General features: G+C 43.2%; 1 protein-coding gene across 5 annotated transcripts in view; it reads left to right on the top strand.

Moving 5' to 3' along the window:
* Positions 1 to 12,054, top strand: part of LOC306926673 (homer protein homolog 3-like) — a 91,682-nt gene that overhangs the window by 69,906 nt on the left and 9,722 nt on the right. For 3 of the 5 annotated variants that reach the window (XM_079506065.1, XM_079506063.1, XM_079506061.1), the window contains one exon: positions 3,825 to 3,984. In XM_079506065.1, the coding sequence (XP_079362191.1) occupies positions 3,825 to 3,984 (160 nt within the window). The remainder of the gene's footprint in view (positions 1 to 3,824; positions 3,985 to 12,054) is intronic. The other 2 variants (XM_079506064.1, XM_079506062.1) reach the window with 1 other exon arrangement.

Genomic DNA, 12,054 nt, shown 5'->3' with positions numbered 1-12,054 from the left:
TGCTAATGGTCAATGCAAATTCAGATCAATTGGTCCAGTCAGCGAGGAGAAGTGGGGTTAGGACAGACAGTCATTTCATTATTAATAAGTAGATAGGTAGATAGCATCAAAATCAGTTTATACATACCTATACATCGGATATTTGAAAATAGACGATCTACAAGCTCACACACAATATGATGTGCTATTTTTGTTTCACTTTTGTTGCATTATATATATATATATATATACGTATATATGGTTCTGAGGGAGCCTGACACAGTAGAGTCCCTCAGCCAGTGGGCAGTGAGGGTCTTTAGGCAGGAGGGCTGTCCAGTTTTGAAAAGTCCTCATAAGCGATGCCTTCAACTCGCCTCCCTTTCATGCTTCAACTCACCTCCCTTTCATGCTTCAACTCACCTCCCTGTCATGCTTCAACTCACCTCCCTTTCATGCTTCAACTCACCTCCTTTTCATGCGACCCGAGTGGAGCATGAGTGCAGCACAGAACTTCTTCTCATCTATACCGTCCAACACAGCCTCTGTGTCTCTGTACTGGCCATTCAGAATCATCTATACCGTCCAACACAGCCTCTGTGTCTCTATACTGGCCGTTCAGAATCATCTATACCGTCCAACACAGCCTCTGTGTCTCTGTACTGGCCATCAGAATCATCTATACCGCCCAACACAGCCTCTGTGTCTCTGTACTGGCCATCAGAATCATCTATACCGTCCAACACAGCCTCTGTGTCTCTGTACTGGCCATCAGAATCATCTATACCGTCCAACACAGCCTCTGTGTCTCTGTACTGGCCATTCAGAATCATCTATACCGTCCAACACAGCCTCTGTGTCTCTGTACTGGCCATTCAGAATCATTTATACCGTCCAACACAGCCTCTGTGTCTCTGTACTGGCCGTTCAGAATCATCTATACCATCCAACACAGCCTCTGTGTCTCTGTACTGGCCATTCAGAATCATCTATACCGTCCTACACAGCCTCTGTGTCTCTGTACTGGCCGTTCAGAATCAGGACATGTCTACCTACTGCAGGGACAACAGTCTCCAGATGACTCTGGTCTACTTTCAGTTTGTCTCCCGAGCCCATAATCTTCACTACAGCTGTGTATTTGTCTCGCACTTCCCTGATGACTGCCTTCTCCCAGTTTCTTAGTGACAACTTTCACCACAATGTTAGGCTGTAGTTCCAACTGACTACTTCTTCTATTCCTCCATCTCCATGATCTCATCCAGGGCACTTTTCTTCTTCTTTTCTTTGGACTCTGAACTGGAAGACAACTCTTTTTCCTCTTTGCTGATGGCTGCCAGGGCAGTTGGACCTTTGACAGCACTTGTCCGTCCCTCGTCTCATGTTTATAACAAACCAAACCATTTGAAAATCGGTTATTTAAAAGTACATGCCCCATAGACACAATGTTATGCTGCTGGTAAGATGGCCTCCACGTAGCAACGTCGCTCTCCATTGGCCAGAGCGCGGGTGAGCCATCTAGCTTATTTATATATCTATGGCTGCTGCCCCTCCATGACTAATCATAACAACAGCTGTATGAGAGATACGCCATGTGGTTAGTCAGGGAGCCTTTCTTCTTCTTTGGGTTTTCACGCATTCTTCTGGAACTGGCACCACGTTCTGGCCTGGGGTGGTAGCATACAAGACACAAGCCTGTGAGTTGTATTGTACGTGTGTGTGTGATCTGAAACCAGATCGTAGATCAGCCTGCTGGAGTCATAAGGCCAACGGTTAGCATTCATTCTCCTCTAGTGCATTGCTTATTTGCTTTGCAAACTATTTTGAGCTCTATTTTGAACAATCCTCAAGGAATGTTTGTAATAAGTTTTTCAGAAAACGAATCGGCCTCGGGTCTAAATGGCATCATATTTGAGATAGATTCATACTACCGAAAATAGCTGCTCACTTTGTGAGATCTGCTACTTTTGATCTGCTAATATTTCAAGATCCACAGAATGAACACCAAATATCTCAAAATGTTTGTTGACTAAACTTTTTCACTGACAAAAAAAAAAAAACAGTAAATGGAAACTAAATGAAAACTAAGCTATGATGACTAAAACTAAGACTAAATATATTGACAATTTCATCAACAAATAAAAACTAGACTAAAGTGTTTGGAAGTGACTACTAGTGGAGAGATCCAGTATAACTCATTTTACACGCTGAAAATAGCAGATCTACAAGCTCATAACGCGTCGCGCTAGATCGGCTATTTTCAGCAGGTATATATATTTTCAGCCGTCATTACGACGGCAACAAGGCAAAATACATTTAGTCGACTAAAATCTGATGTTATTTAGTCGACTAAAACTAGACTAACGCTAAGACATTCCAGGTGACTAAAATGTGACTAAAACTAAATGAAAACTATTCAAGAGACTTTGACTAAAACTAAAATGTTGCTGTCAAAACACTGGAAAGAAGAGAGTCTCGACTTTTCACCTCAATGTTCTGTTCTTTAGTTATTAGCAGTTGAATATAGCTTGTTTTCACCCAAAGCGCAGTCTGTGAACAGAAAGCAGAGAAAAGAATATTTTTTATAAATCCTTCTTCGGAGGCCCTGGGTTAACACACCAAAAAAGAAAAAAAACACCAGATGATGGCGGTCTGTGCTTGAAATGACATATCTGTATACGTCAATGGAGTCAATTATAAAAAAATATTTAAAAAGAAATGTGTTATCAGATGTACAAGCTTGTAGATCAAGTGGTTAAAATCATTTTCCTGGAGACCCCTGTGGGAGTGTGGGTCCCCACTCCCCGGACGCCACTTTGAGAACCACTGCTTTAGTGTCAAAATGCTCAAGACCTCCATGTTTTGCCAACACTCTCAAATAATCAAGTCTGATTTCCTTGGCTAACTCACTTGTTAGTCTGTTACGACGTAGTCGGAAAAGACTTGAGCAGCTGCGTGATCTGACATTTCCTAGGCTGCCCCAGTTGATCATAATTACTGTGATTGTGAACGCAAATACTATATCTGTACTTGTGTGTACAGATATAGTATTGTGTGAATACAGCCACATGCTGGCTTTGATCTGGTTGCCATGGTGACCAGCTCTACGTTTGGATAAGGCTTGATGCATCACCTCGCCATGGGCAACAACTCTCTCTCTCTCTCTCTCTCTCTCTCTCTCTCTCTCTCTCTCTCACACACACACTTTTTTTCTTTTCTTATTTTAAACTAGGCATAATTATTTTCAGCCCCTTTGTCTCGCACTTTAGTCGTTACACCAATTAATTGCTCCCACTGCTTGCCACTGCTGCTAACAATAATAACCAGAAAAATGCAATTCTGGGGAATTGCGAGTGTGGTTGCCTACTTCCCTATAGTTCACATTATTGTGATGTCACCATACATTGTCCAATCATATGAGGGCAAAAAGGTGTCTTCAAATAGGTAGGGTGTGTAATTGTCGTCCAAGCAGAGGAGGTCCAGGGGGTCCTCAGCTAAGTTGTTGATATAGTAGTTAGGAACCCAATGGAGTCCATTTGGTTCCATTTGTAGACAGTTATTATTACCTAACCATGCATACCATTCTTGAAGTTAAAACGTTTGAGAACAACCTAGACTTCACAGTTGGGGTACCTAGGGGCTGTCTAGAAGAGGGTGTGTGTTTGTGTGTACTGTATGTTGGTCTGTATCTCTGTGTGGTATAAATGTGGTATGTATCTCTCATGTGATATAAATGTGGTATGTATCTCTACAGTATGTGGTATAAATGTGGTATGTATCTCTACAGTATGTGGTATAAAATGTGGTATGTATCTCTGTGATATAAATGTGGTAATGTATGTATCTCTCAGCAGCTCGGTGTGTGACATCAATCTGGAGGCGGAGCTGTTTACCCTTCAGGACAGTAATGCTAAGCTAGTAGCAGCGCTGCAGGAAGCTAACAACAGCGTGGAGGAATGGAAGAACCAGCTGGCCGAGTACCAGGAAGAGACGGACAGACTGCGGAACCAGGTGAGGAGGCCTCTGTGTCCCGTAAGCCGTGGTTCATGTCAAAGACCCCCACAATTGATTCCTTATTGGTGGAGCAGAGAGTCACTAATCACACACCACCCAACGGACTGACAGTTTTTCCCATGTCCGTCCCAATGTCTTCGCCTTACTTGAATTATCTTCTCCAGGTCTGTTTTGGCCTCCCCCACCAGTGGCGTTTCGTGTCCAGACTTTTTAGGCTAGGGCGGCCCAAGTGGGAATAGCATTTATTAGCATTTCAGTCAGAAACACTCACGTCAAAGTAGATTAAGATGAACCATTTATTGCAACAAATGGAATACAGTTAAACTTGGCGTTAAAGGCTCCGCTTTGGGAGAGGTTCCCTGAATGTTTTCTCAGCAGCATGCTAAGCTAAATCAGGGAACGTTAAGCAAAACCCCCATAGGATACAATAGTAATATATTATAAGCAATGGTTGTGGTTATATAAGCAATATATTGATATTTAGCTTGAATCAGCAGACATAAAAGTATTTTAGGCTATAATGTCAGACTCTGATCAAAAGGTGGGGGCTGGGGTGGAGGAGGCGGCTAAGCTGCAGCGAATGAGAAGCAGGCAGCAAGACAAGCAGACCTCTAGTGAATCACCCTGGGCAAGACCTACGCTGAAAAGACTATCAGCGGAAGTGGCGGAAGTGTTGCGTGTAAGATAACTACGTCACGCGGTGCGGCTGTGTTTACTAGTCCCCACCGAAACAAGGAAATTACGTTGATGCTTTACAAATCAGTTCACATTCTCCGCGAATGAAACAAGTGTTGTGATTGGTCGGGAAAATATCGTATCCGGGGGAAATACATCTGATGGATGTTCCGGAGGATACGTCCGCCGATAGCTTCTTTGCCTTACGTTGTGACCAGGCTCTTCTTTTCGCAGAAAAGTAAGCCTGGGACCGAGGCTACTAGTGAATGCAAAGCCATATTTAAAGGGGCTGCTCTGTTAAGAGCGTGAGCTCTGGTTGGAGTATGGAAGTGTGACGTAATGACCAGCAGAGCTGTGAATGAGAAATGAGAAGCTAGGCTGATTGATACAATCAGCTGACTGACAGCCGATTGCAGCTGAGGTATGCAAGTAAATAAAGGATGAGGCCTCTCACTGGGGCAGTGTATGTACGGTATGTGTATGTATATAAAGAGTTTAGTTCCAAAATGACACAGCCAAACCTTTCTACTTAAACATTTAAACAGAAATAAGACAAACTACTTTACCTTTTAAAGTACACATGCTAATGCAGTGTTTTACAAACATGCCCAGGGCACACCAAAGGTCAGGTAAAAATGTCAAAGCACACCTGTATTCATATCTGTGCAAAACAGCCTTTATATAACGTTGTTATCTCTCTTATCACCGTGTAAATGTTTATTTTTTGCAACACAATACTGAGGGCGGCAGGAACTGTGAATGTTCGGCACACCTTGTGAAACGTTTCAGACTCGGAGCCATGAATACGACTGCTGAGCTTCATGACCTCCAATTAGGGTTGCGGTGATCTCTATTATAGTTTATCGTGATTCAAAAATGCTCACAATAATCGTATCATGGAGATTAAAATGTATCGTGAAATCGTCCTCCGTCATACACTAGGATGAATTGGCTTTTGTTGAGCTGTAACCTCTATACGTGATAAAAACGTGTTGGTATTCTATTTCACTTGAATCGATTCGGTAAAAATAGCAGATGTAAGCTCACTTTTTCTGGCGAATGTTCCCCCACGAATAGGGATTTTGGAGTTTCAAGTGGTTAACAAAACTGGCATTTTAAGTTTTAAGCATATTTTATTTTTAACTATCGCGATAATATTTTGCCACAATAATCGTGATATGTTTTCATATGATAACATCCCTACTTCCAATGTTACTCTTAGTGTTGGCCCTACAATACATATTTAGAGATCTGTATCTGCCGATATTTGCCTTGCTGACTGCCATCGGCATATTGGCAAATAGGTTGACGTTCACCGATGGCAGTATAGCCATGTTTATGTTTATCTTTTGTGATAATCAAAGCATCCCTATTGGAAACCATCTTGATTTCCCTTTAATATTACAGCAAGGCCTTCATAATTACCTTTTCTATATAAGATACATACTGTAAATGATCATTTGCATATTATTTTCATCTCTGTCCGCCTTTGTAGTTTTGTTGTTTGCATGGCCTTCATTCAAATCATCAAGGAGCACAAATATAAGCATTTAATCTTCAGTCTGCACACAGATTGTTGGTTAGGCTCCACCAGCCTGTGTTAATGAGGCAAGTTGTAATCCACACACTATTTGCAATCTAGGCAGTTTCTTTAGCAAACACTCTTAACCAGAGTCACCTACAAAGTGCCACAAACAACAGAGTAAATGCTCAAGTAAATAGAATGCACGCTCATGCACGCACGCTCGCTCGCACACACACACACGCTCGCACACACACACACACACACACACACACACACACACACACACACACACACACACACACACACACACACACACACACACACACACACACACACGCTCGCACACACACACACACACACACACACACACACACTCTCTCTCTCTCTCTCTCTCTCTCTACTAAGCTGTCTAGTAGTAAATCACAGATGCTTAAATATGATCCTTAAATATAATCTTTTAATAAAACAGACAGCTGGTTCTGTGTCTAGTCTGAACCAAGGAGCCTCATCCATCTCCCCAAGCACAGCGAAATGTTATCCCCCTTCAACCTCCTCACCTCACCTCACGTCGCCTCACCTGACCCCACCTCACCTCGCCTCACCTCTCCTCTATCCCCCTCCTCTCCTCTCCCATCCTCCCCACTCCTCTCCCATCCTCCCATCTCCTCTCCCATCCTCCCCTCCCATCTCCTCTCCCATCATCCCCCTCCTCTCCTCACCTCCGTGACGATGTCAGCCAGGTGGCACAGCAGGAATTAGAACAGTCCTCCAGGGTTTGGCGTAGCGTAGCTGAAGACAAACAAGCATCTTAATTCTGTTTTAGGATAGGACACCCGTATGTCCCTCCAACACACACACACACACACACACACACACACACACACACACACACACACACACACACACACACACACACACACACACACACACAGCCCTCTGCACTGACCTAGTTAAAAGAAAAAGACAAATTACCCCGGGATGAGAGGGTGAACCAGCAGCCAAGTTGTTGTTGTTTTTTCTTCCTCTAGTCTGCAGGACGTCTCAGTCTCAGAACAAACAGTGTTGTTTTCCTCAGGCAGGCAGGCCTCCGTCACTGTCTGTGTCGGTGCTGGACAAAGTACTCCACCCCAAAGTATACTGTAGATACTCCTGGTCAAATATTACTCAACTACAAGTTGAGTTGGGAAGTTGCTGTGTTCAATTTGTATTCAAAAGTATTCAAGCGTACAAAGTAGAATTTCTTTTTAAAAATCAATGCATTCCTTTATTACAATTTAGCATTTAAAATAATAATCATAATAAAACTTTCAGAAAACATTATAACTGACAATGGCGGATCTACAACCTCACAACGTGTTGCATCGTGACACGTTGATCGCTTAGAGCTTAAGTGATTAATTAACAATCAATGTACGTTTTCCCTTCCTATAACGGCCTCTATCTCAGAATCCTACAACCTCACACTGAACTGCCTCTGTCTCACAATGTTACTTAAATGCAGTATTTGAGTAAATCATCGCTGTCAGGCAGAAACCTCCTATGTCCATATTCTAACTGTTTGTGTTTTTTCGTAAATGAACGCCCTACCTGATCATACTACAGCGTCACACGAAAGCATCAGAAGTAGCGGATCCGCAAGCTCGAAACGCGGCGCAAAGCGACATATTTTGAGCTTGTAGATCTGCTATGAGATATGAGGTTTCCAACCCGACAGGGATTAAATGTACGGCCTCACATTGAACTGCCTGTGGGACTGTGCTGAACAGGAGCACAGCATACGAGACACAATCTGTTGGCTTTCCTTTGTCTGCTCCAAATGTTGGCATCAGCTTTTCCTTGGGCTTATTTAACTCATGTTACACCAATACAGGTGGCCTATCAAATTTGTGTTGCGCTACATAACTTCTGAAACGGTAACTATTTTATTTTATTATTGTAACAAATTTTATGTAGCAGGATAATATTTTTTTTCCCAAACTGCTGGACCATTCAGCATCCAAAATGAACATAGAAATACCTCCAGTAATTGTTTTCATGTGTTATTTATGCTTATAATTTGTAACCAAAGTAAATGGGGTCAGTCCCCCGCGCTAAAACCTTTGCCCAATAAATAAATCAAAACTATCTCTTTTGGGTCTTGAGCTAATTATAAAAGGTTTGGATGGGGACCCCCGGAAATGCTTTGGCCATGTCTCGTGACCCCTGCCCCGCCCCCCCGCCCCACCCCCAATACAAACTGACTGCAAAAAAATAACCTTAATATTAGAGAAAATATATCAAACGAATACTGAAACCAGATATAATCATTAAGGAAAGTTTATGCATGTACTATGTCAACTCTAAATTTCCATTTTCCAGCCATTCAGTTGCAAAACTTTTTTTCTTTTTTTAATATATAATCTGGGGACCGACCCACAGGTTGAGAATCCCTGGTCCCTGGTGTGTGTTGGCTAACACACATCTCTGGACTGCTGAATGGCTGCCCTCCACACACCCTCTTGTCTTGTGTCTGGGTCTTGAGCTCCACACAGTCGGCCTCTTTCCCTTCCCAGCAGTGCCTTGTGTTAATGTGTTGGCTCCCACAGTGTCAGTTAGCTTGCCGCTGCCAGTTCCGGATGCCTGACGCAGTGCCCAGCCAGCCTCATCTTCTCTCAGCCTCCTTCTCTCCCTGAACTTGTCTGTGACCCCGTGGGACTGGGAGGCCTCTGTTAGAGACCGTTGCCTCTCGCAATCTCCAAATGCTTTAACGGAAGAGCTGTCATGAGTAAACTATAAAGCGGAAGTGGATACTCCTCCCCACTTCTGTTTCGTCTTTACAGTCGCGCAAAGTTATCCTAATATGAATAGAAATCATCTAAGCATATATAGCTTGCTGCTTAGCAGAAAAGGAAATAAAGAAATAAGCTCTAAAGATATTTTTAAAATATATTTCCGTGGACGGAAATGGCAGCTTCCTTACTCTGATTTCGGGAGGTGTAGTTCCAGACTCTATAGCATTCGGAGATTGTGGAATAGTTATATAATATACTATCGGGTGGAAACCTCATATGTCCAAAAGTTTTACTTTTCAGGATTAAAATTCAAGTATCAGCAGATTGATAAGCTCAAAACCTGGCGCTTTGCCCAAATTTTTTTCAATCTTGCGGATCTGCTGTAGAGTGTGACGCTCTAGTATAATCAAGTGGGGCGTTGATTTATATAAAGGCACAAAAAGAACAACAACAATATACTGTATAGGGATTATCTGGTAAAGTAATTGTGCTGTTGCCTTGAGAGGAGTAGGATTCCCATTGGAACACACGCCCCGGCAACAGACCAGTGATCTGGAACTGTGGAGCAGCACCGAGATAGAGAGAGCTCAGTGTTGCCACATTTTAGAAATAAGCAGCTAGGTCTCTGAAAACAAGCCCAAAAGATACTCTATGCTGGGTCACCCGAGTGAGGGGTATGATGTTGTGAGACCCGAAACCCTGAGGACCTTGGGATACATCACTGAGGATACGTCCCAGGTGCATCCATGCAATGTTTTTTAGTTCTTAGTTGTTCTATTTATAGTGACTCATAGGAATAGACAACCGGGAATAGTCTGGTGACCACCCGAGAGATGGTTGACAGCCGGAACGTAGACGGCACCCGGGTGAGCAGTGTGGGTTAGCGCCCCAGCCTGTGTCCGCCGTGAGGAGGAAGCCCAAAAAGCCCACGTGAGGCCTTTAGGAGGGCCATTCAAGCCGCAAGTGGAGCCTGCGGCACCATCGCTTCCCTGCCGGTGGAGCCTGCAGAATCCACCACTCCTGAATGAAGTGTCTGGTGCTGGGAATCTGGTGCAACGCATGCGGTCCTGGCTGAACCTGGTGAGATCAGGAGAGGACCTGGTGAGGCGTAGGAGAGGAGGTGCCCGGCCAGGAGTCAACCCACAGTGCCTAGTCCCTCCATGCACCGGATTGCCCGCCCAGTTCCGGCAGAGTAGTTCTGGAGCAGCGGATTGTGTGTCCCTGGTTTTTCCCTAATGGGACTGATCGAGGGTAGCTACTGAGACGTAAGTCGGGACTTGATCACCCCAGCTGGGTCACCCGAGTGAGGGGTATGATGTTGTGAGACAGGAAACCATGAGGACCTTGGGATACATCACTGAGGATACGTCCCAGGTGCATCCATGCGATGTTTTTTAGTTCTTGTCCGTGGGGTGGACAATTGCATGTTAATCTGGGGGTCCTTGACATGAACATGTTTGAGAAGCACTGGTTTAAACAACATTAGGAAACGAGCCCAAATAAGCAACTACACTTAAGAAACAATTAAGGCCAAAAACCTGTAACCCAAAACTACCAATATTTACAAGCAACTTTACAAAATAACAAGCCCAAAGTCGCTTATAATAAGCTAACACTGGCACAGAGCTACACAGAGAGAGGGAAAGGGAGAGGGAGAGAAGAGAGAATGGAGTGGACACTGGACAGCACCGTGTTGTAGAAAGACATGCTTGAAAAATCTGACAGAGGGAAAGGAGTGGGGGTGGTGGAAGTGTTGACATCTGGTCTGAAAAATGGTTGAAAGTAACAGTACATTTACTCAAATTCTGCTGGATTTGGAGGTACTTTTACTTTCAAGGCTTATTTGCCACTATTTGAAAACATTTAGTTACTTACAAGTAATTGTGTAGATTTAGATTATTTTGACAACTTAAGACATGCATTAATCAATAAGCACTTCAACACTATTTTATAGTTCATCTATAAAATGGAAGCACCATAGTAGGAAGTCATCATAGGAAACACCATAGACTAGGAAGGCACCATAGACTAGGAAGGCACCATAGGAAGCATAGAAAGGCACCATAGGAAGCATAGATGACTAGGAAGCACTACTAGTGCAAACTGTTCTGCAGATGTTGTTTCTCTGTCCAGCTGTGTGTAATTGACCTCTAACTAGGGATGGGCGATATGACTTCAAATCAATCTTACAGTACACCATTATTTCGAACTTTTGCCTCGATCACATGATTAATGAATTAAATATGATGAGCGAAAATAGCAGATCTTGTACACCTGCTCTTTTTGAAGAATTGTTTCAATAATGTTTGTTTTTTTTGGTAAATCTTCTCTTCTGGGTGTCCCTGGCACAAAATTGAGATGGGGTCTGCAGACAAATACATACAATATATATAAACTTTTATTACAGGCTCGTGGCCCAAAAGGTAAGACAGTACATCACAAATAGAGAATAAAAATAAATAGAAATACAATACATTTACCCAGCCCCACAGGTTACTACTCTAAGCGAGGCACTCGTGCCAGTGTCCTCTGATGGTAGAAGTGTACCTTACAGAACTACGGCCTGGGTCTGTCATCTGTCCAATGAGTCCATTCAGTGAGCGATCCAGCCTGCTCATGAATTTGAATGTCAGGTTCCTCAACAGAGCCATGAATGTAGTGAGACCCAATGAACAGAAAAGCCCACTGGCTCTAGTGCTCCTGGGTTTTTTTAACAGGATTCGAAGACAGTCATTATAGGCTACTTTCAGCTTGCGTAGACTCTCCTTCTTATACTTCACCCACAGTGGAGCTGTGTAGAGACTTTTGGAGGTCCTTGACATGAAATGGTGATTTAGAAGGCATTTGTAGAATGGGTTAAGACTTTAAAATGAAGCAACAGCTGTTCCACACACATCGTCTGTGATCTGCTATCAAGTTGAATGAAGATGTGAATCCATAGAAGTTTAAGACCTTCAAAGAGCCGTTTAGTCAAACCGTCACTCAACTCTTTAAGCCCCACAGTTTATATGCTAATCACCAGCAAATAGAGCCGGCTGCTGCTTTTCTGTTACACGTCAAATTCCTCCCGGCATTAAAGTAAAAAAAGTGTGTGTG

The sequence above is a fragment of the Electrona antarctica genome, assembly GCF_951216825.1.
Source record: "Electrona antarctica genome assembly, chromosome: 7".
Taxonomy (NCBI): Eukaryota; Metazoa; Chordata; class Actinopteri; order Myctophiformes; family Myctophidae; genus Electrona; species Electrona antarctica.
The sequence above is the reverse complement of the archived record's forward strand: the minus strand, read 5'-3'. Positions and strand labels throughout refer to the sequence as shown.